Here is a 25604-nt window from a genome sequence, read left to right as displayed (position 1 = left end):
GACAGCACCTGGGAGCTGGCCCTGGAAGGGCGTCGGGCCAGGTCAGCCCACGCTGCTAGACCACAGATGTCTCAGGCAGTTCTAGGTGGAAACTCAGTTTTACGTCAAGATTACAGATGGCACACTTTTGCCCCCGGCCATCTGTCTTGAAACCATATGCTTTCAGTGACAAGGAGAGTTAAGCAAGAGGGGCCACAGAATTCACTATGCCAAAGCCCATTCAGAGGGAATGATTGCACGAAACACAATGTAGATGAATTCTGTATGCGCACCACTAGAAAAGAAAAAAGAAATGTTGTAAGGTCCATTCAGCAGAGAAAACACAGGAGCATCAACTTGCACAAAGGGCCTGAGTTCTCGCTGGGAGGACGCTACACAAAGCCAGGCGTCTCTCCAGCAAGCCACCAGCTCAGGAGCGTCACCGCTGTCCCAGGGAGCATTCCCTGACCTCCATCCTGGACACTCCCCACAGAGAGCTGTGGTCCACAGGGTCCACCAGCATCTCGTCCACGCTACACACAGCTCCTGTTGTTGGTAGCAGCTGTCAGGCTGAGTATCAACACACGATGACCCGTGTACAACTGACCACACACCATCCACACCCGCACCAGCCCCGTGAACAGCTGCAGGACTGAACCCTGCTGTGTCCACAAGGTACTCATTGGCTGAATTTCCAAAGTAGATGGCAGGACTTTCGTCTCACATGATAGCATCTTAAAGAGGTCTCTGGCTGCAGATGTGCTCAAAGCAAAAATGTCCATTTAAATCTCTAAGTCCTTTTAAATCTGCTCTTCATTTATATACTCTCTCACCTTCTTCATGGAAATGAGAAGGGTTGCCCCCACAAAGAGGAACAGAGATGCCCACAGAGCGCGTTCTGGCCCCGTCTACACAGCAAGCCTGGAAACACAGAGGGGGCCAGCAGAGGGGTATCAGCCAGGTGCAGCCTCTCCATGCACTTGGCAGAAGACAGGAAAGGGGGGACGAAGCAGGCTTCATTCAGGGGGCTCGGTAGCCGTGGGCCCGGCCAACCCAGGGGCTCAGTCAGGCACGTGGGCACACAGGGGCACCTCTGCAAAGACAATCTCTCTTCCTTCCCACCTCGGCAGAGAGAAGGTAATATATATCATTTCCTGTCCCACGCTGTTGATAGTGACATTGACAATCTGAAGCATGAAATGGAAAAGGGGGGGGGTGAATACCATAATAATAATAATAATAAGCTGTCTCCTTTCTGGAGTGTTTTTCTTCCCTTTCCCTCTTCATTCTACTCCACCTCACCGGCCCCTCCTGAGGCAGCCTCGGGGCAGCAGGCGAGACGCCCAGGAGCCAGGGTGCTGCCTTCTGCTTTGTGTTGTCTACTGCCCAGGATGCAGGGCAGGGACAGAGGGCAGAGCCGCCATCACACTGTCCCCAAGACCCTAACAACCACATCTATGTTGTAGCAGGGCTGAGCTCGGGGGTCACCCTCCACCGCTCCCCAGCCTGCACCGTTTAAGGACATACATCTAGCTTGGCTGTGACATACACTTTTTCCTACTGGAAACTGATCATATGAGGTCTTTAAAGAGGAAAGGGCTCGCTGCACAAACACGACAGGTCTCAGTGCCTTGATTATAAGAAACGGGACTCAACATCAGTGCCTTCCCGCATGGCCATGCTGGAAGGAGAGAGACACAAGTGACCCGTGACCCTGGATGACCCGTGACCCTGGATGACCATACCATGGACTCTGGAACAAGGTCCAGAGCAAGCTGGGTTACAGCAGAACCTTCCCCCACATGCTCCTCCTGCAATGGGCCACACTTAGCTTTCAGTGAGACCCACCCTCCACCCCCAGGACAGGAGTTCAAAGTCCTACCAAGTCCACACTGCTTGCCCCTCACTTCTTCCCAAGTGTCTAAAAGGGGAGCCCTAGCCCTAAAATAAACACCACCTCCTTCCTTGGTCAATAGACGCATGTACAGACCATCAAACAGGCAAAGTTGTTGTTATGTGCCGTTGAGTCGTTTGCGACTCATAGCGACCCTATGCACAACAGCCCTAAACCCTGCTCTATCCTGCGCCAACCACACTGCCTCTGACACACCCATCCCTATTACCCCAGTCACCGAATCAATCCATCTCATAGAGGGTCTTCCCCTCCTGCGCTGTCCCTCCACCCTCCCAAGCATGATGTCCCTCTCCAAGGATCCATCCCTCCTGGCAACATGTCCAAAGTATGTCAGATGAAGCCCCAGAATCCTTGCCTCCAAGGAGTAGCTTGGCTTAATCCTCTCCAAGATGAATCTGTTTGTTTTCCTGGCAGTCCATGGTACATTCAGTACTCTTCTCCAGCACCACAGCTCAAAGGCATCAACTCTCCTTCTGTCCTCCCTAGTCATTGTCCAACTCTCTGATGCATAACAAGCGATTGCAAAGACCATGGCCTGTATCAGGCGCACCTTAGTCTCCAGAGAGACACCGTTGCTCCTGAGTACTTTAGAGAGGTCCCTAACAGCAGACTTTCCCATCGCGATACGCTTTTTGATTTCCTGACTGCTGGTGCCAAGAGTGTTGACTGTGGAGCCGAGCACACTGAAGCTGTGAACAATCTCAATCTCTTCGCCATCCATCCTGACGCTGCCAATAGGTCCAGTGGGCAGAATATTTGTCTTCTTGACATCGAGCCTCAGTCCACACTGAAGGCTGCAGTCCTTGACCCTCCGATAATAGTGAAGAGGCATGTTGCAGGTACACAGGAAAAGCCGTTGGGAGGAGGTGCTGGGGACATGGAGAACGTGTCCCTGGGCAGAGGGGAAGCCTGGAAGCTGCGCACCGGCGGAAGTCACCTCAGATAATAGCGAAGAGGCATTTTGCAGATACAAACAGGCAAAGAGTTGTCTTTAATGTGGAAAAATGAATTCCCGAGCTGTGCACCATTTTGGACATTGGCCTTATGTCGGACGTGGGCTTGTTCATCGTGAAGGATACAGGGGACGCCCTAGGGCCAAGCACTTTCTGGCATTCTCCCATGCGGTCATCCCAGGCAAACTGGCTCCTCAGATTCTTAAAGGGGAAACTCTTGGCTCAGAGAAGCAGAGAGCGGCCATCTCTGATGATGCTTCATCAAAGCCCATTAACACACTCCTCCTACACCTGCCTGTGGTACTTTGGCTGGGGGCGAACCTGTTTCAGACCTGTCCAAACAACCTCACAGGCAGTTTCATGAAAAATCTCCACGAGGAGAGAGATCTGACTTCCTACTCAGCAATGCTGTTGTCATGAGGTGCTGTCGTGTAGGCTCCGAATGATGCAACAGAAACCTCCCTTGACCCTGTGCTTCCTCACATCTCCATCATGCTCAAGTTCATGACCGCAGTCACTGTGTCAGTGCGTCTCCTCGAAGGTCTTCCTCTCCTTCTCTTACCATGCACCATTCCAAGCATGACATCCCCTCCCAAGGCCTGACCCCCTTCTGATAACACGGCCAAAGGATGTGAGAAGTTTCACCATCCTTGTTTCTACGGAGCACCCTGGACGCTCTCCCTCCAAGACACATTCGTTTATTCTTTTGCCAGTCGGTGCGATATTTGACACTCGGCACAAACACCACGATCAACGGCATCCATTCTTCTTCAGTCTTCCTCGTTCATCGTCCAGCTTGCACATGCACATAAAGCCACCGGAAACACCACGACCTGGATCAGGAGCACCTTAGTCTTTAAAGTGGCATCCTTGGCACTTTACAGAGGTCCCTGACAGCAGATTTGCCCAGTATAATAATACATCTTTCAACTTCTTGAATGCTGCTTCCATGCCAGTAAGAAGGGGGAAAGGTAACAGCAATTATTACCTCCAGTCCAGCATCTATAAGGAACCCTGATCATGCAAATGGTTAAGCACTTAGCTTCTTTTTCGTCCCCCTCTTTTTCTTTTTCTTTCCTTTTTTCCTTCTTTTTTCTCTTTTTTTCTTTTTTGTCTCTTTTTTCCCCTTTTTTTTTTCTTTTTTAGTACTTAGCTTCTACTGCAGGCTGATGACTGGTACCCAGGCAATGTCTGTGCATGAGAAAAGCCCGGTGACCTGGCTCCATAAGGATGACAGTGAGCCTGGCCCTAGGAGACAGGCCCACCCTGCTCCTTAGGGTACCTCTCAATAAAAACAAGGTGACAGCACCAAAACAGCAGTCGTCCAGGAGCTCAGAGCCAATCGTGTGGAAGGCAGAACTTCTGAAGGCCCGGTCCCACAGCTGCCCCCTGGCCCCGCCTCTCATCTCTCCAGTATCTCCTCTAGAAGAAACCTTCCCATCGGCGCTGGCACAAATCTCCTCCCAGAATCCTTCATGCTCCAATTTAAGTCCATTTCTTCCCATCCATCCCTCCGTGGGAATGAATAACAGCTGGCCACCACCCTCCCTCCCAGTCTCGAGGCCATCATCAGAGGGCATCGTTAACTTCCAGCAGAGAGCGGGTTATTTGGAGAAAACATTATTCACCACTTGCTGAACAAAACAACAGATCTGGCCAACATCTCCTTAAGAAAATCACGTCTTTTATAAGAAATCAGCTCCCCGTGGGATTCAATAATAGATATTAAATTGCCTTTTCATGCCTACAAGTAAGCGTAGCGGTTGGGAGGCTTCCCCTGTCCTCTGAGCTTGCACGCTCATGTTTATTCCACACAAGTGCTCGTTCCCTGAGAGGGAATACACACTGATCCTTGGTCCGTCCACGTCTCTTCAGAGGGATGTGCAAGAAACAAAGCAGAGAAAAGGAAACCGTGGCCTTCGATGCGTCAGCCCCTCCAAATTCATCTCGACATCTGAAGCAACAATGACTGCATTCTATCTCTGATGAAAAGATGTCCAATTGCGCGTTTAAGTTCGCTACGGAATCACAGTTTTGAGTAGGTGAACCAAAACCTAAGACACTTCACAACCGCCTTACAGCAAAAAGATGCATGCTAACTTCAGCGGCAACTCCTGTCTGTCCATGTGTACAGGCAAGATGCTCTTAATCAGCCCATCAAGTTCAAGGTCCCCAGCTCTCTCTCAGCAGAGCCAGCAGAGGCCCAGGAAGACTAAGCAGCTCGGCCAAAGCCGTTCAGCTGAGTGTTGGCAGCTGGGTTTGGATCGTTCTACGACTACCTGGCAATTTTCGATTCTGGGTATGTAATTTATGCACACGGTTTGTAAACATGGGCAACGGGACCAGGCCACCGCCAGGACACATGGTGCTTTGCACACTCGCTGTCAGCCAGGACACGCGGTGCTTTGCACACTCGCTGACAGCCAGGACATGCGGTGCTTTGCACACTCGCTGACAGCCAGGACATGCGGTGCTTTTGCATACTCGCTGTGTGATTCTGAACAAGACGCTGAAATCTCCATCTCTCAGGTTCCGCATCTGTAACTCAACTCAGCTCACTGCCATCGAGGCAGCATCAGCTCACAGCCGATCCTCCGGTGGGTTTTCAGAGGCTGCGATTACCCTGGGAGGACACTGTCTACCTTGCTCCCTTGAAGCAATTGGTGGACCTGAACTGCCTGCCTTGGGGGTGGCAGGACTGCTCCTTATTCTCTAGGCCATCAGAGCTCCCTTACCTCATCTGTAGAGTGGAATTCACAGTAACCTGTGTATACTCCACAGGGTTGTCGTGAAAGTGAGGTGATCTAGGCAATGTGCTCGGCACAACCTTGTATCTAGTAAAAACTCAATAAATAACAACTATTATAACAATCATGAACCTGGCGGCCTTCTGGATTAAGTGATGGGTTGCCAACTGAAAGGTAGTTGTTGTTGCTGTGGTGGTGGTTGTTGTTGTTATTGTTGTCATGTACTATCGAGTCAGAACTATTCAGAACTGACCCTCCAGGGGTTTCCAGAAGTTAGAAACTGCTGGGAAAGAGATTGCCTGTCTTTCTCCCAAGGCACAGCCAGCAGATAAAACTGCTCATTTTCGGATTAGCAGGGTAACCCCTTAGCCACGAGGCCACCAGAGCTCTCTAACTGAAAGGTGGGAAGTTCAAAGCCCTGGGAACTACAAAGGAGAAAGACAAGACAGTCTGTTCCTGTTAGGATTTACAGTCTCAGAAACCTGAGGGGGCAGCTCTATTTTATCCTATGGAATCAGGATGAGTCACAATTGACTGGATGGCAGTGGGAAGCATAAGCAGCACTCTTGGCATCAACACTCAGAAAATCAAGAGAAAAACTGCATTGGGAAAAATCTGCTATCAGAGACCTCGCCAGAGTATCAAAGAGCAATGATGTCACTCTAGAGACTAAGATGCGGCTGATCCAGGCCATGGTCTTCACAATCACTTGCTATGCATAAGAGAGCTAGACAGCAGCTAAGAATGACAGAAGAAAAACCAATGTCTTTGAGCTGTCGTGCTGGAGAAGAGTATGGAACATGTCATGGACTGCCAAGAGAACAAACAGGTCTGTCTTGGAGAGGGTGAAACCAAGCTGCTCCTTGGAGAAAAGGATTTCTAAGTTCTGTCTCACACATACTTTGAGCATGTTGCCAGGACGTACCAGTCCTTGGAGAAGGACATCATGCTTGGAAGAGTGGAGGGACAGAGTAGGAGAGGAAGGCCCCGGATGAGATGGTTTGGCACAGGAACTGGGGTCATGGGGGTAGGTGTGTCGGAGACAGCGAGACTGGCTCAGGATAAGGCAGGGTTCAGAGCTCTTGTAGCCACAGTCGACTCCTGGCACGTAACAACAACAACAACAAACCACTTTCAAGTTTTAAATTTGCATGATTCTCTGATACTAATTGGAATAATGATTGTTTGTGTGGGTTTGTGTGTGTGTGTGTGTGTGTGTGTGTGTGTGTGTGTTTTAAGAGAGAGCTACGTTGGCCTAGTGGAAGGAAGCTGTGCTACCAAGCCGAAGGTGGGTGATTGTCATCTGTGGCCCTCGGCCAGGTTCAAATTGTCTTCCTGTCAAACATTCTTCTAAGTGGTATAGCACTGGTCTGTGCGTTGCTGTATAGAGGTAACTCGTGGTTGCTGTGATGCTGAAGCCTGTGACAGTGATGTGCCAATCGTGGTAATGGGCACCCATGGTGGACAGTGTTGGCTGGAGCTTCCCGACTAAATCAAGCCTGGAAGCAGGAGCGGCGTCCACTTCCAAAATGGCTTGCCTCTGGAAACTCTATGTACGAACAGTGCTCAGGCTGTTCGTTCATAGGGTCGCTATGAGTCGTCTACGACTCGACGGCATTAAACAACAAGAACAACATCAACAATTCTCCCTATTAAGTTTACAAGTAGAACAAAAATTGAGGTCAGACATGGTAGGTACTGAGAGAGACTGTAATTTCTGGAGACTCAGAGAAGGATATAAGGAGAAAAGGTGGCAAATGGATTCCAAAGGAGTCCTTTAAGGAGAAACTAACTAAAGCTTTGAAGGCTCTGACTTTAAAAAAAAAAAAAAGTGAAATAGATCAGAAGCATCCTTAAAACACGCACGCCCCTTGCCTCACGAATCTCCCACGGACGACCTGCTTCAGTGCACAGTTACATATTGTAAAAAATATGCCACTGTGGCATCACAGCAGATAATGCATTTTTCAGTGCACATACATAAAGATGTGCACAGCAGACTAAAAATATCTTCGAAGCTTCTGTGCAGGCTACAGGGACAGCCAATCAACTAACTCCCGGCCAACTTGCCTTTTCCAAAATATGTCTTCACAGCATCTCACAGCTGTGGTGGGAAGCAGGGGTTTTTTAATGCCCTGCACTCCAGCCCATTTCATCATCTGAAGGCAAGATGGGGAGGGCACAGGGCAGCACAGGGTCCAGACGCGCTGTGCACAGGGTCGCTATGAGTCGTACTTGACTCTGCGGCATGTAACAACAACAACATGGCACATTTCAGGATCCCTGACAGGGCAGCACATTAAAGATGAGCCCTCTGAAAGCCACCAGCTGTCCCACGGAAGGGAGATCTGTGGGAGAAGGATGGGCCTTCTCCTCCAGGCTCAGAAACGCCAAAGAGGAGCTCCATGAGGAGGAAACATCTCGGCAGCAGCTGGTCTGGGATGGGGTAGCATAGTGGTTTAAGTACTCAAGCTGTTAACCCAACGGTTAATGGTTTTAAATCCACTCGCCGCTTCCAAAGGAGAGAGAGATGTGGCTGCCTGCGTCTATGGAGATTTGAAAATAAACAAGCAAACTCACTACTGTCAGGTTGAGTCTACTCTTATGCCAGAGTAGAAGTGCCCCAAAAGGTCCCCTGTACAGGGACAGGCTGCTTGGCCATTCGCCTATGGTGCAGCTAGTAGATTTGAACTGCCAGCCTTTGGATTAACAGCCGCTCTTAACTCACTGCACCAGCCCTGGAAACACTATGGCAGCTCTCCTTCCGGCTTACGTGGCTGCTGTGAGCTGGAATGGACGTGAGAGTAGAAAGTTTTGCTTGGTTTGGATTGAATGCTCAACTATTTATCGCTTAGACTCCTAAAACCCTCAGCTGAAAAAGTCTTTCAGGTGTCGTTTCCACATCCTAGGACAAACATCAAGCAGGTTGGCTTTAGAGAAATATCTCAGTCACAAAAGGACAAATACTGCACAGTGCCACTGTTGTAGGGTGGGACTGACATCAGGGTTGGGTGAGACTGAGAAGAATTGGATAAAAATTACGTATACTGCATTGAAACAGATGAGGGAGAGAACAGTTTGAAGGCCATATATGATTGGGTATTATGGTTATGACAAGAGTCCAGAATGAAGGCTGCATAGTGGAGTGTACTCAGGGCAGGGGAGGTTGGGGGGCGGGGAGGGAGGGGAACTGTATACCAATGAAGGAATTTTTCTTTTACTTTTCCAAAGAGAAGAGGGAACTGTCGGGGAGGGGTGGGCAGGGAGAAAAATGCAACAATGAATGAATGGAAATCCAAAATCTCTATAAACGTTCATGAAAATTAATAAAATAAAATTTTAAAAAGGAAAGATTGCCACTAACTGCTGCCGACTCGGTTCTGACTCACCTCACGTCACGTTTTCCAGGAGGAGACAGCCCACCTTTCTCTTCAAGAGCAGCTGGTGGATTTGAACCGCTGGAGAGGCCTGGCCTTTGGGTTACAGCGCAATTCCCAGCAAACGGACTCTGCCACCAGAGCTCCCTGCCTTACGAATATGCATCTCCAAAGGGGTAGTTTCCGGATGGGAACATCTGACAAGCGGGTGACTCCCCGCACCTCACCTTCTGAAGCTTGAAAGGTCCTTTCTCTGAGCTGCTTTGGCAGGTCCCGTCACACAAAGCCCACCACATCCCAAAGCCCTGAGATTATGGAACTGTCACTAGATGAAAGGTATAATCATTATAAGTATGAGATCTGATTGATTCCATTAAAAATAATGTTTAAACCGTCCTGGCTATTTATAACATTAAGGATATCCTACAGATTAAAAACCTGAAAAAAGCATAGAATGGTCCAGTATTTTGTTTAAAAACTCCTTGTTGTGCTTTATGGTGCAACTCCATACAGAACAAAGAAATTTCTTCTAGCTTGTATTTAAAACAGAAAGACTATTCTGAGTGGAGGGGTGGGGGGTCATATTCATCCCCATTCAGTCAGAAACAACTCCTATCTGACTCTGCACCAGGTTTTCTGAGGCTGGAAATTGCACAGGAAGAGACTGCTCACCTTTCTCCCTCAGAGCATTTGCTGGATTCAAACTGCCCACCTCTGGAGTGGCAGTGCTACCCCTTACCCACAAGGTAACCAGATGTAACAAGGCCCAGCTACTTATCTCTGAGAACCCGGTTTTCTACCTGCCAATCCTGCCTTAGTTCAGCCTGTCTAGAGAGATGTAGACAACGGTGGCTCAAATGGTAGAATTCTCACCTTCCATGCAAGAGACCCAGGTTCAACTCCTGGCCAACGCCCCTCAGACACAGCCAGCACTTCTGTCAGTGGAAGCCTGCATATTGCTAGGATGCTGAACAGAGGAGTTTACCCACTAAATAGATGAGGAAGAACAGTGTGGCAATCTCGTTCCAAAAACCAGCCAGCGAAAAGCCCGGTGCATCACAATGGTCAGATTCACAGCAAACCAAGGGACTGATGCAGGGCCAGGCACTGATTCCTTCCCTTATAGGTGGGTCACCGTGGGTCACGGAGCCCAGTGGATGGCAGCCAACAAAGGCAGTGAGAGACGATGCATCAAACTGCTCTAGACCAAAGTCCGTCAGCCTCAGCTCCACTGACATCTGGGCTGATCATTCCTTGCCGCGGGGCTGTCCAGTGCTCTGTACGGTGGTCAGCAGCCTTCCTGGTGTCCACTAGATGTCAACAGTACTGTCCTGCCTATTGCCAAATATGCCATTAGAGATGCCACCCCCACCCCCCCATAGTTAAGAGCCAAATATTAGTCAATTGTGCTGCAATCCTGAAGGCGCGCAGTTCGAGGCCACCAGCTAGCTGCTCTGCGGGAGAAGGATGGGCAGTCTCCTCCCAGACAATTAACTGCCTCTGAAAACCCGCTGGAGGGTCAGCTATGGGTCAGTTCCAACTCTACATTATACAACAACAAGAAGTTAAATATAAATTATTCCATGATACTCTCTTCTCTAATTGCCCTGTAATGAGTCTGAATGGACTCATAGCTGACCGCTCCCCTGGGTTTCCGAGGCTGTAAACCACACAGGAAGAGACCGTCCATCTTTCCCCCCTTTAAGTTCCTGGGGATTCGAACCGCCAGAGGCGTGACCTTTGGGTGGGCAGTGCAACTCCCCATGAACTTAGCCACCAGGACAGCGCCAGCCACCGGGAGGACATTGCGTTTCCCTAGGCTAGGGGCTACGTGTGCCTGACCCAAGCCAGGTGCTTGCCATTTCTTCCCATGCATGTGAAAACTGGACAATGAATAAGGAAGAATAAAGAGATCTGCTATCTTTGAATTGGTTACTCAATTTAAGGCATAATGAGTATCCCATGGACTGACAAAGAACAAACAAATCTATCTTGGAGCAACTAAAACCATGGGGTTCCTTAGACATAAAGATAGTGAAACTTCAGCTCACATACACTGGATATGTTGTGAGGAAGGGCCAGTCGTTGAAGAGGAAATCACGCTTGGAAAATTAAAGGGTCCATGAAGAGGAGGAAGACTGTCAAATAAGATGGATGGAGACAGTGACTGTAACTATGGCCTTAAAATTAGAAACAGTTGCCATGGTGAGGAAGGTAAAGAACAAGGCAGTGACATCCAGTCGTCCCTAAGGTGGTCATGACTCACAGCCAACTCAAGGGCCACCATCAACAACAAGAACAGGTCAGCAAAGCAGCTACGAGAATCCGCTGCTGGTGGTCAAGACCATTCAAATTCCCTGGGTTTCAAAACCCCAGCCGTCTTCCACATCCTCTTGGTCATCCTCAAACCGAGAAGTGAGTCCAGCCACCGGCCACAGCACACGCAACCAAGAACCTACCAGAAGTCAGTGCCGTCGGCTCATCTCCAAGCCCCGTGTGAGAAAAACAAATTATGTCTTTTGTGAGAAGTGCAAGAGCTTCTGCATAGAACTATAACTGTCTTTCTTTCCTACCAATTACTCCAAAAATCTGAAGCAAAGCTAGTCTAGACTAAGCTCACTGGGTCACTATAACTTGACTGCGCCTAAGAGCAACACAGTTAATGAACATGCTATTACACAGGTCTAATGACTTTCTTTTTCAAATTACACTCTCATGCTTAAAAATTCATTCTTGAAAGTCCTAAAGACTAACATATTCTGTCTGTTTCACTATGTTGTTTTTTTTATATATATATAAATGTTGCAATGGCTTTTGACCTAAAAAAAAAAACAACAACAATAAGAAAACTCTGTTGTTGGTCATTTAGTCCGTTCACAGTAGCCCTACAAGACGGGGGAGAACTGCCCACAGGTTCCCAAGGGCAGAGTATGGATGCAGACTCTACTTCCTCTTTCTCCTGTGGAGTGACTGGTGGGTTTGAACCACCAACCTTTAGGTTTCACAGTCAAGCACTTAACCATCGAGCCAAGCCTGGGACCATTTAAGTACAATTTTAGTTACAAGTAGTAGTGTTGGTATTGCTGTATGCCATCAAGTTGAAACTGACTCAAGAATTATTTCAAAGAAATATATGATTATGTATTATTATCATTAAGACAACAGTCTAGAATAAGAGGTGCATAGAAAAGTGGGTTGGGGGAGGGAGGAAAGTATGCAACAATGAAGAAAAAAAATTTTTTTTTTTAAAGTGAATTGAGGGTAGGGAGGAAAATGTGCAACAATGAATTAAAAAATCCAACTTTTCTGTAAACTTTCATTAAAATCACAATAAGTAATCATAATAACAAAAAGTTGGAACTGACTCAAAGCTGACCCTTCAGAAACAGTAACCTGCACAGGAGGAGAATGTCCATCCTCTCCTGTGGAGCAGCTGGTAGATTCGAACTGTGTGCCTCTGGGACAGCTTCTTATCAATAAGCCAACAGGGCTCCTCATCAAAGGGGAGCAACAGGAAAAAGAGCCTCAGAGTTCTGCATCTATCTGTACATCCCCTACAACCAAAATCCTTCAGTATCAAGTCAATTCCAACTTCCAGGGATGCCCCAGAGCAGAGTGGAATGGCCCCATCGAGTTTCCAAGGCTCTAAAGGAGAACTGATGCCTTTGAGCTGTGGTGCTGGAGAAGAGTATTGAGAGTACCATGGACTGCTAGGAAAACAAACAGATTCGTCCTGGAAAGGGTTAAACCAGGCTACTCCTTGGAGGCAAGGATTCTGAGGCTCCGTCTAACATACTTTGGACATGTTGTGAGGAGAGACTGGTCCTTGGAGAGGGACATCATGCTTGGGAGGGTGGAGGGACGGCGTAGGAGGGGAAGGCCCTCTATGAGGTGGATTGATTCGGTGACTGGGATAATTGGGATGGGAGTGTCAGAGACAGTGCGATTGGCACAGGACAGAGCAGAGTTTAGGGCTCTTGTACACAGGGTCGCTATGAGTAGCAAGTGACTCGACGGCACATAACAACAACAACAACAAATGACACATGACGATAGTTACAGAAAGGCTTCAGGCCTTTTGTTCATACGGTCGCTATGAGTCATGCTCAACTTGACAGCAATCGAAACACCACCACCACTCTTTATTGAAGCTTCGCCTCACACACTTTGTGCATGTTGCTAGGCCAGGTTATTCCTTGGAGAGGACCAGCATGCTTGGAAAGGTGGACGGGCAGTGAAGAGGAGGAAGCCCCTCGGCCATGTAGATGGACGCGGTGACTGCAGTGATGGGCTTGAGGGTGTCAGAGACCCTGAGGGTGGCACAGGGGAGGACAGCGTTTAGACCAATTGATTACAATGACAACAATCTTTACAGAAAAGTGCCTGGAGGCACGATGGTTAAAGTAAAAGATGTGGAAATGTGCTTCTTTGAAGAGTCCTCCACCTTGAGTTGATTCTAACAACAGCCCTCCACTCGGTTTCTGAGACTGTAAATCTCTCAAGGAGGAAACTGTCCATCTCTCTCCCAGAGAGCAACTGGTAGAGTCAAACCAATGACCTTTTGGTTAGCAGTGCAGCACACAGCACTGTGCCAACTAGGAAACCTATGAAGCAATTCTACCCTCTCATACTCTGTTACCACAGGTCCAAAACTACTTGACAGCACACTGAAAGCACCTGACAACAAGAAAAGGGTTTTTTTAGATTAAAATCCATTCAAGATTTACAGCAGTTGGAAGGGAACAAGTTTGTAATCTTTGCAGAAGCAAACTGCCATATCTCACACCTCTAGAAGCTGGCTGCAGAGTCCGAACTGCTGACCTTTAAGTTAACAGTTGAATACTCAATCACTACACCACCAGGACTCCTCAAATCCCCAGTGAATGTGGAAAAAACAAGTAACCTTCAACTCATTTTTAAAATGACATGCAAAATATTTTCATCTTAAGTGTTTGCAAAAGATAAAACGTGTGGTATTTAAAGCTTGAATGAAAGAAAACTTTGCAACTGCTCACTGCCATCGAGTGAGTCCTGAGACCTGGCGACTCTCCACTGGGTTTCTGAGGCTGTAAATCTGCCTGAGAGGAGAGAGTTTGTCTTTCTCCCTCAGAACTGCTCATGGACTTGAACCTCCAATCTTCCCAGTCAGCAGTGCATCACTTAACATCTTACACCATGAAGGTTTAAATGATGTAACAGGATCAATTACAGAGCTCCGGCGGCTTAGTGATAAGAAACTGCACTGTTAACACAAAGAAAGGTAAGTGGTTCGAATCCACCAGCTGCTCCACAGGAGGAAGATGGGCAATCTCCTTCCATAAGAATAACTGCTTCTGAGGGGGAGCTCTGGTGGCCTAGTGGTAAGGAGTTGCAACTACAATCCCAGAGACACACGGTTCAAATCCACCAGATGCTCTGCCGGGGAAGGAGGGACAATCTCCTCCTGTACCAGTCAGATCTGAGTTGACGGTACACACACACACACACAAATAATAAAATAAAATAAAAAAAAGAATAACTGCTTCTGGAGTTCTGATGTACTACAGGCAAGAAGCTGCACTGCAATCCCAGAGGTACATGGTTTGAATCCACCAGATGCTCTGCTGGAGAAGGAGGGGCAATCTTCTCCTGTACCAGATCCGATTTGATGGTACACACACAAATAAATAATTATTATTAAAAAAAAGGAATAACTGCTTCTGAAAATCTACTGGAGGGTCAGCGATGTGTCAGCTCAGACTCAATGCTCTACAACAACAACAGGATCAATTAGCATAAGAATTTGGTTCCCATAATTTCATACTTTTAAAAATGTGTCTATAAACTTATCTATAACTACGTCTTCTGAAATTTTGCTTATTTATTCAACACTCAAAAGAAACTACACACGAACTCATCTTCAACAGTCATAAATTCCCCTCCCTGGAAATTTTATCCTCAAGCAAGTTCTGTTTTATGCTAGAAAATCTATTACTGATTTCTTTATCACATTTCTCTACAATAAAAACATCTAGATGCATTCTGGTTTTGTTTTTAAAATGCCTTTTGAGCCTAGAGCTCCACAGCTTAAATAATAACAATTTCCCAGATTGAGTTATCATTATAACGATTAGTGGTAGCAAACAGATTCATAACAAGAAAAATAGAGCATGCAGTCTCATCATTATTAAACACAAAAACGAAAATATTCTTGGAAACGCACATTTCCATGGATGGGATTTTTCTTATTTTGCTATGGTGAATTTTTTGTTTTCCTCCAATTCACCTGCAGATCTAGGGATAAATATTAAGCAATCACTACGAAGATGAGCCCCAATGGAGCCTCACTTTCATTTCTCTTTTTCTTTAACCTAAGCCAAGAGAAAACAGGATTTTCTAAATCAGGAGATGAAATAAAAAGATGTTTCTCTAGAACACTGTCACACTGTTCTTCAAACTTTTTCCAAGTTATATGCCAAAATCCAAGCGTGGTTCATCATGGAAAGTTACCGTGAAGGGTCTCTCCATGGATAATTCAATAAGGTTCCCCTGCAAAGAGCAGGACAAGATTGAAATGCTTCACCCTGGCACCAGCATCTCCGGGGACCTTCATGTCAGGAACGGAGGTTTTGCTACCCAGAGGCAGGAGTGCATCTCTCTTCGCAAGTGGGAGAAGGGTAACTGTGCGAGGGAATCTGGGAAAGGAAAACCAGCTCTGGGCCAGGAGTTTAAGAAGAACACAGACTCAGTTCTGTCGTATTACCACTACCCACGGTTAGTGTTAGGGAGCTCTCGTAGTGAGAAACTGCACTCTAACGCAAAGGTGCACAGTTCGAATTCACCAGCTGCTCTGCAGGAGAAGGATGGGCAGTCTCCTCCAGTGCTCTCTACTGCCTCTGAAAACCTGCTGGAGGGTCAGCTGTGGGTAGATTCCAATCCCATGACACACAACAACGTGGTTAATGTCAGATTATATAAGTGTTGCTGGCGGTTACAGTCAAGTACACAGCTACTAATTTATAAGTTGATAGTTCAAATCTATGTAGAGGCACCATGGAAGAAAAGCCTGGCAAACTATTTCAGAAAGAGCCCAGACATGAGAGTCTAATGGAATGCAGTTGTGCTCTGCACACAGGAGTGGGAATCAGGTTGACAGCAGCAGGGCTCGGGGTTGGTTTGTTTTACCCTCAAGCTTGCATGCTTGTTGGGAAGCCCCAGTGAGCTCTTCAGGTGTACGGGCCCTGGTCTGAAGGCTGCCGGTCTGCAGGTCCCACCAGAGGCCAGACTGTGCAGATCACAGAATTAGAAACAAAGGGGAAACGCATTGAACCCTGGGAAACTGAGTGTGAAGCCAACATAGAATGCACTCTCTGACTAGCCTGGTGCGTTCAGAAGACACGACACCACTTAAAGCACATTCAGGCCCAGAGAAAGAACTTGGAATTCAGCAGATCTCAAAGTCTAACTCCCAGAGTATAGGAAATGCAGGAAATTGAGGAGGAAGGCAATCTGTCCCTTCCAGAAACTGGGACTTAACTACAGACAAATGCCTTTTAAGTACAGATGCCTTGGTTTCTCCAACACACCACTGGGGATGGAGGGGCATGGGACTGTTAAGAGACTGAAAAGGGACAGCAAATCAATTCAACATGAAAACTCAGCTTGATCTGAATTTCAGCAAAACAGTTTTAGAAGATGAGGGAGGGGCCAGGAAGAGAGACTGGACGTTAGTGATACCGAGGCGCTGGTAGCTCTGTGCATAAGGAATCGCACTGCCAATCCAAAGGCAGGTGGTTTGAACCCAGTAACTGCTCTGAAAGAGAAAGATGGGCAATCTCCTTGCATGCAGTTTAAACCCTCTGTAAACACACAGGAGGGCCAGCTATGAGCTGGCTTTGTTTCAAAGGCACAGAACAAACACCAAAGTGATCATTTCAGTGGGTCTGGCAATGGCCTTGTGATTCTCTTGGGAAAAACAAGACACTCAGTTAGAGCCACACACTCAATAAAACCAAAACCCGAGCCCCGGCCATCAAGTCGATCCCGACGCGCTGCAACCTGCCATCAGGTCTCTGAAGCTGTAAATCTCTATAACAGCAGACAGCTCAGCTTTCCCCTGGAGAATGGCTGGTGAATTTGAACCACAGACCTTTCAGTTAGCAGCCCGATACATTATACACTACGCCACCAAGGTTCCCACCTACTAAAGATACAGATGAAATTATGTCATTTACCTTTAATCAATAAAACGAGATTCACTTTCAATCAATATCCTAATCACCAAAGAAGACTGAGGGGCAGACAGATGATACGATGTTAGCAAAATGTTGATGGGGGCTGAGCTTGGGTAATGAGTACTTGGGGGTCTATCACACAATGATCTCCACCTCTTAACATGTTTGAACATATTTGCAAGAAAGGCAAGGAAGTGGATCTTTAATTAGTGCCAACTCTGTACCAGGCTGTATGCCAGCCTGTCCTAGATATCATCTCATTGGACCAGCACGGGGGCAGCTGCCAAACAAGGCACCTTCCTCACTGAGAGGAGGAGAGGCAGGGCTGCTTAAGAGCCTGGGAAACATACAAGGTCATGGTCAGAGGGAGCCTCAGGCATGGGACAGAGACTGGAAATGCTCCGAAGGGACTTGTGAGAACGAATGTCTGACCACACACACACCCCCCCACACACACACACGTCTCCTGCCACACGCTACTTACCCCTGCAGCAAAGCCTAGGCTTCCATCTAAGATCCGCCTCTGGAAAGGAAAACAAGACATTTCAGTATCTAAAGGGTGTCAGGACACTTCCTGTGGCAAGAGGAGGCCTGAGACGTGAGAGAATTACAGGATGAAGCCGGGCCCACTCTCGAGTTCTCACATCCGGTTGCCCATCTGAACCCCAGCCTTTATCAAGTGAACTGAAGAACTTGGGAGAGGGGAGTCCTCACCTCCACCCCACAGCCCCTGGGCGTGTGTTCCACACGATACCTGCCTTATACTGAGCTGGGCACTGTCTCTCCCTCACTCCTCTCTCCCTATCAATCACTGCTGTAACTCTTTAGAAACTAAGTCCAACCCCACCAAGGCCCTGAGTTAACTGGACTCCTACCGACCCCTCCATCAGGCTTCCGAGGCTGTCAGTTTACAAGGAGCAGCTTGTGGATTCGAACCTCTGACCTTATATTCAGCAGCACAACACATTACTCACCATGCTACAGGAGCTCCTTTCTTTAGCAAATAGTGGAATCAGAAAAAAGATGAAAAATGCCAAGTGCTGGCAACTGACCCAGGCCCTCACAGAGCAGGGGAGGAGAGAATGGACACTGTGATTTTGGGAAACTGTCCGGCGGCATCGGGCAGAGCTGAACACATACACGCCCTCTGACCCAGCAAGGCCACCCGGAGCCATTTTTGTGATAAGAGTTGTTGTTAGATGCCATCAAGTCAGAACCAACTCACAGCTGACCCTCCAGTAGGTTTTCAGAAATAGTAGATCATCTTTCTCCATGGAGTGGTTGGTGGATTTGAACTGCGTGCCTTTGGGTTGGCAGTGCAAATTCTTATCACTAAGTCACTTGACACAAGTAAGCAGATTTGACAACGGGGAATGAGAATGCTCATCGCAGCACTCTGTGCGTGGAGCCCAAACGGAAGGCTAATCAAACGCCGACAGTCGCATGGGTACTGACGTCCATCTGTGGCACTGAGCACACGTGTACACACATCCTTACAAACACACACAATACAGATGAGGACTCACAAACAGCCAGGAGCATTCAGCATGCTGTAAAATAAATCGGGGGAAATAAGCCAGACACAAGTATTACATGATGATGCTCCCAGCGATAGAAAGTACAAATGCCGGGAACTAATCATTATTCATCAGAGATGACAGAAGCTATTTTTATTTTTTTTTTTTAGTGGAAGCTGGGAAGTGGGATACTAGACTGTCACAGTGATGTTGGGGGGATGGTTTGGATGGTAGGGCAAAGTCAGAAGTGCAGGTGAGGTGGGGAGGAGAGGCTGATTCAGGGAGGGCTACAGGAAGGACAGTGGAGGTTGGGGGTGGAGGGAAAGTTGGTGGAGAAAGATGGGTGGGGAGATTATGGGAGCAAGTGGTTAGGCCGAGGAGGGGCTGGGGAAGACTGGGCAGCAGGGAGAGGCGAGGAACAGGGGGAGCTGTGAGATCAGAGAGAGTGAATGACAGGGAAGCTGAGTGGGTCCTGGTACAGAGAGAGCTGAGTGGGGATGGAGAATGAACGGGTAGAGGAAAGGGAGACTGGGGAGTGAGGAGAGGCTTAGTTGGGGGGCTGCAGCGGGGTGGGAGTAGGAAAGGCTGGGTGGTGAGGGGAGATGGGGGGTGGGTTGTAGTTCATGGGACTAGGGAAGGCTGGATGGTGAGGGGAGGTGGGGGGGTGGTTGTAGTTGGTGGGAATGGAGGAGGTGAGTAGTTGGGGAGGTTGGGGGAGGTCGAAGTTGGGTAAGACTTGAGGAAGTTGGGTGGAGGGGAGGTTGGGGTGGGTTGAGGTTGAGTTAGAGGGGGAGAGGCTGAGCGAAGAGATTGGGAGGCGAGCTGAGGGAGGGTGGGAGTGGCAGAAGCTGGGTGACAGTGGGGGAAGTTGGGTAGTGGGGGTAGGTTGTGGGTGGGCTGAAGTTAAGTGGGAGTGGGGGACGCCGGGTAACAGTGGGGAAAGTTAGATGAGGAGGAGATTGGAGTGAGTGCAAGTTGGGTGATAGTGGGGAAAGTTAGATGAGGAGGAGATTGGAGTGAGCTGAAGTTGGGGGAGAGTGGGAGAAGTTGGGCAGTGGGAGGAGGCTGGGGGGCTGAGGTTGGCTTGGAGTGAGGGCAGTTGGGTAGTGGGGGGGGGAGCTGGGTGGGATGAGGTTGATTGAGAGTGGAGGAAGTTGGATGAGAGGGGGAAAAGGGGCTAGGGTTGAAGATGGGTGGGGAGAGGAAAGCTAGGAGGAGGGTGGGTGGCGGGGACAGGCGGGGTGCTGGGGAGCTCTGGGCTCTGGCAGGAGGGTGGGCAGTGAAGAGAACCAGTTAGAAAGGAACCCCACGTGGCTGCAGTGGCACTGCTACAATCCAGTTTCCTGATCTTGTGCTAATTTCATGAGCATTTTTGAAAACACATTAAGTTCTACACTTGAGAAAATCATACTTTTCTATATTCATCTTATATATGAACACTAAATTTTTGAAAGAGGTGGCCTAAGGCAGGAACAGTTCATGGAGACACGTTACTGGCCTCTGAGTCTCCGGATGGGTCTGAGCAGACTTGGCCATGGGGGTCAGTCACTTCTGGCGAGAAGGAGCCTGGCCCACAGAGTTTCCAAGGACGTCCAGAAGCCCAAACAAAGGGAAGATTCGAGTGGCCGTGGGATGGATGGAAGGTTCTGTCCCCAGTGAGTGACATAAATGACACACTCATCTCCAGGTGCTGTGACGTCAGCCAAGTCGTCTAATCCCCTAATCTAATCAAACCAGACAAACAATGACGAATTCTGGAAAAATTATCCCCGGCAGCATTCATCTGCATCTTGAAAGGGGAAAAAAAATCAAGTATCTTTTCGTAAGGCACCAAGTCTGCTGTTCCTCTTGACGTTTCTCTCAAGGGACCCATTCAGGACAGTCTCTTGTAAAGATGCATGTTCATCCTAACATACTTTGATGAGCAGAAGAAATAGACATAACCTGTTTAGCCAGCAACTGGAGAATGGCTTAGCAAACTGTGTACAGCCACTGAAAAGATATAATGTAGCAATTTAATAATACCCTCAAAGAAGATCTAAAGATACACAGTGAGCACTTATGATGCCAAGTGAGAAATTCGCTGCCATCCAGTTGATTGCAATCCACAGAGACTTTGGAGGACCGAGCAGAACTGCCCTCCCGCCCTCCCCCTTAAGATTGCTGAAATCATAAGTCTTTTCAATAGGAGACTGCCTCATATTTCTCCCACAGAGCAACTGGGGGATTCGAACCATCAAGCTTTCCATAAGTGGCCCAGCACTTAACTTAATGCACCACTAGGGCTCCTTCCAGTGAGAAAACAAATTCATGTCCACTGGTTTGAAACTGACTCATAGCTGACCCTCTGGTGAGTTTTTTTAATGCTGTACCTAAAAGAACTGGCTGACACAGAGGAATTTCACAAAACACTATATGATCAGGAGGCAACGGTGATGGTGATGAAGGAGGAAGTTCAACCTGCTTTGAAGGAACTGGAAAAATACAAAGCCCCAGGAATTGATGGAATATCAACCAACTTATTTCAACAAATAGATCCCGCCCTAGATGTGCTCACCAAGTTGGGCCATGCCTTCTAGAAGACAGCTACCTGGCCAACTGACTGCAAGATATCTGTATTTATTCCCAGTCTAAAAAAAGGAGATCCAACAGAGAGTGGAAATTATGGAACAATATCACTAACATCACATGCAAGCAAAAGCCTGCAGAAGATTATTCAAAAACGACTAGAACAGTACACTGACAGAGAACTACCAGAAATCCAAACTGAGTTTATAAGAGGCTGTGGCACTAGGGACATCATAGCCAATGTCAGGTAGATCTTGACTGAGAGGAGAGAGTACCAGAGGAACGTCTATCTGTGTTTCATCGACTATACAAAGGCATTTAAGGCATTTGACTGTGTGGATCACAACAAATTTGACTACTCTTGAGAAGAACAAGAATCCCAGAACACCTGATTGTGCTCATGAGAAACCTATACCTGGACCAGGACGCAGTCCTCAGAACAGAGCAAGGAAACTCAGCATTTCAAAATCAGGAAAGGGGTTTGTCAGGGATGCGTCCTGTCTCCATACCTTCCCATTCTATATGCAGAACAAGTCATTTGGGAGCCTGGGCTTTATGATGAGAAATGTAGTATCAAAACTGGAGGAAGACTCATCAACGATCTACATTATACACACAACACAGCTCTGCTTGCCAAGACTGAGGAGGACCTGAAACATTTAATATAGAAGATCAAGGACTGTAGTCTTCAATAGGGATTGAAGCTCAACATCAAGAGAAAAAAAAACATTCCCACCACTGGGCCAATTGGCAACATCATGACAGATGGAGAGGAGACTGAGATTTTTAACAATTGCCGCTTACTCAACTTCACAATCAACACTCTTGGCACTGTTGTTGTTGTTTGCCATTGAGTCACCTGCAACTCATAGTGACCCTATGTACAACAGCCCTAAACTCTGCCCTACCCTGTACCAATCTCACCATCTCCGACACACCTAGGCCCTAGCAGTCAAGAAAACAAAAGACAAGTTGCATTAGGGAAATCTGCTTTCAGAGACTTCTCCAGAGTGCTAAAGAGCAATGATGTCAGTCTAGAGACTAAGTAAGGTGCGCCTGATTCAGGCCGTGACCGTCTAAGAACTGGACAATGACAAAGATGAGCAAAGAGTAATTAACACTTTGCCACACACTTAAATTGACGACTGTGCTTAGAAACACATTTGCTGTCATTTGCGGCAACGTGTTAATGATGCCTTTGCGTTGTGGTGTTAGGGAAGAGTACTGAACATACCATGGGCTGCCAAGAGAACAAACAGGTCCATCCTGGGAAGGGTGAAACCAAGCTGCTCCTTGGAGGCAAGGATTTTGAAGCTCCATCTGACACACTTTGGGCTTGTTGCCAGGAATGACCAGTCCTTGCGGGTGGGGGGGGGGGGGGGGGACACCGTGCTTGGAGGGGTGGAGGGAAAAGAGTGGAGAGGAAGACCCCAGATAAGATGAAATGACATGGTAACTGGAGTCATGGGGTTAGGTGCGCCGGAGACAGCGACTGGCTCAGGACAGGACAGAGTTCAGAGCTATTGTGCATAATGGTTACTGTGAGTCACAGGCTACTCAACGACACATAACAACAACAACAACAACTCACACAGGAGGAGACTGTCCATCTTTCTCCTGAGGAATGGCTAGTAGTTTCAAACTGCCAGAGAGGGCCAGCCTTGGTGTTAGCAATTTCCTAGACTAGATCAGCTGGTTATAAAATACTAAGGACAAGTGGGTTTTCGCTGTAAAGAAACTAAGTACGCACATACACACTTACATATGAATCCCTTCATGTAGGATGGGTGGCCTCGGAAAACCCACTGCAGAGTTAGCTGCGAGTCGGATGGCAATCAGCGACTGAGTTTTCCACAGTTTGCAAGTTTCTGACCATTAAATCAGGGCAATATGTTGTGTATGGAACAATGACAAGCCTGGTAGCACAGATAGGGCAGACTGAGTGTCTGCCACCTGCAGAGACCTCGCCTCAGCTTGTTTCGTTCAGGTGAAAACCAAGGTCTGTTTGTTGAGAGGGTCAGAACACAGCAGGCGACCCACAACTCTGGCTGCCTGTGTCTCCCGAAGCCGTGTCCCTGCCCACTCCATCACCCACGCGCTGTGCAGGAGAGGTGGGCACAGTCCACCCACGGCTGCTGTGGGCTCGAGAAGGTCCAGCATGCAGGGCTGGTTCCTTCAGGGAACGTGGCACTTGGACGTGTTCCCCGCTGATAAGGCGAGTTCACTGTGCCAAGGCTGTGCACACAAACCGCCCAGGATGTGCTGCTGACCACCTGAGAGTCAGGAAGGCTGATACACGTTACGCAGACGGCACTCAAGTGGCCGACTCCCAGGCGAGGAATCGGATGAGTCTCCAGTGAGCCTCCCTGGGTCAGAACCAGGCACTCGCTCCTGTATTTCCTGCTGCTGGGGACAGAAGCCTGCTCAGGAACCACTGGAAGCCTGCACACAGGTTTCTCTGGAATCTGTCTTCTCCCTTGTTGATACTATCCTGTGTCCTTCCCCTGTGATAAACCTCACCTATGAACACAATCAGGTGAGTCCCACAGATCCTTCCATCTAATAATCAACCAGGGGGGTGATCTTGGGGACCACCTACATACAAGGCTAGAGAAAGGTCTAAACATCTCCTCTGACTGGTGTGGTGATCAAAAAAACTACTGGTCATGGGTTAGATCCAACTGACGTGGACTGCAGGGGTTGCAAGAAGAGCTGTGCCCAGAGGGTGTGTCACTGGGCAGGTTCCTGGATGTGGGTCACCCCGCCTTTCTTCTGAGGTGTCTCTGAATGGACTCATGTCTCCCACTTTTCAGTGCCTGGACTAGCAGAAGATAAAGGATTAGCCCTGGAACTCCAAAAGAGAGGAGTTGGGGTGGTTAATATTGTGTGTGTCAACAGAGCCACAATCCTCTGTGTAACTATTCAATGTGTAATCAGTTCCAACTTCCACGAGTGACTGAGGCCTTTGACTTGTGGTGCTGGAGAAGAGTCTTGAATATATCATGGACTGCCAGGTGAACAAACAAGTCTGTCTTGGAGAGGGTGAAATCGAGTTTCTCCTTAAAGGTTAGGATTTTTTTTTATAAAATTTATTTTATTTCATTATTTTTTGTGTGTACTGTCAAATCAGATCTGACTGGTACAGGAGGAGATTGTTCCTCCTTCTCCAGCAGAGTATCTGGTGGATTCGAACTGTGCATCTCTGAGATTGCAGTTGCAGCTTCGTGCCACTAGGCCACCAGAGCTCGCCAGAGGTTAGGATTTTGAAGCTCTGTCTCCTGTACTTTGAGCATGAGGCCAGGAAGAACTAATCCTTGAAGAAGGACATCATGCTTGGAAGGGTGGAGGGACAGCGCAGGAGAGGAAGACCCCAGATGAGATGGATTGACACAGTGACTGGGGTATGTTGGAGTCAGTGAAACTGGCTCAGGCTAGGCCAGGCTTCAGAGCAATTAATTGTACACAGGGTCACTATGAGTCATGGGTGGATTCAATAACAAATAACAACAACAACATTCCCTTGGGGTGATCCATAGGGAATTGTGCTGCTAACACAAAGTTGGTGACTGTTTGGTGGTTCAAATCCAGCAGAAGCTCTTTGGGAGAAAGGTAGACAATCTCTCATGCAATTTACAGCCTCTGAAACCCTGCTGCAGGGAAGGCCGGCTGTGAGTCAGTTCCAACTTGACCTTTAAGTTAGTGGGCGATTAAGCACAGTGTCCAGGGTCAGGATTCAGGAGCAGACGAAGCAGGAAGTGTCTCCGTAGAGAGCAGATTCCTGTTCTCCCAGCAGGTGAGGATGGGGAAGAGAAGAAAGCAAACGGCAGCTAAGATCAACAAGTACACACACAGCAAGTGCAGCCTGTGGTATTAAAAGAGTCTACAATTCCATTCCAAAGTGAGGTATGGAACTACTTCAGATCTTGTCCCAAGACCCCAGGACTCCCAGAACCGAGCGGCCCGCTCACCTGTCCACTAGAGAACACGAAGACGAGTGCCGCCCCAGCCGCGGTCATCCCCCAGGTGAAGAAGGTCCCCAGCAGGGCCTGGAACACAGAGCTGTAGCCTTGAAGCATCGTGGAAAGAGCTGCATTCAGAGAGAAGAGACACGGTCAGCCAAGGTGGGCCATCCTGCTGGGGCACCTCCCACCTGATCTGGTCCATCTCTGACTCAAAGGAACCACGGGATCCTGTGGGAGGTGCCTTCCCACCATCACCCCAACATTCCTCAACGTCCCAGCACACGGGCATCTACCCCTGTGCTTCTTCCTCTTCTACAACTTCTTCACCTACTTGTCCAGACACCTAACTCATCTAACTCTCAAAAGACAGGTA

The 25604-nt window shown here is 48.1% G+C and overlaps 1 protein-coding gene across 2 annotated transcripts in view; it reads right to left on the bottom strand.

Annotated features, from left to right (window-relative positions):
- SLC39A11 (solute carrier family 39, member 11) overlaps nt 1–25345 on the bottom strand; it is a 374943-nt gene extending 349598 nt beyond the window's left edge. For both annotated transcript variants that reach the window (XM_006886243.1, XM_006886244.1), the window contains exons 1-2: nt 25238–25345; nt 17669–17707 (exon numbers count right to left, since the gene is read on the bottom strand). In XM_006886243.1, the coding sequence (XP_006886305.1) occupies nt 17669–17707; nt 25238–25345 (147 nt within the window). The remainder of the gene's footprint in view (nt 1–17668; nt 17708–25237) is intronic.
- Nucleotides 25346–25604: the final 259 nt, after the last annotated feature.

Source organism: Elephantulus edwardii, unplaced genomic scaffold (assembly GCF_000299155.1).
Source record: "Elephantulus edwardii isolate Elephantulus edwardi_28Jun2011 unplaced genomic scaffold, EleEdw1.0 scaffold00048, whole genome shotgun sequence".
Classification (NCBI taxonomy): domain Eukaryota; kingdom Metazoa; phylum Chordata; class Mammalia; order Macroscelidea; family Macroscelididae; genus Elephantulus; species Elephantulus edwardii.
Note: the sequence above shows the minus strand (reverse complement) of the source record. Positions and strands in the feature narration are given on the sequence as shown.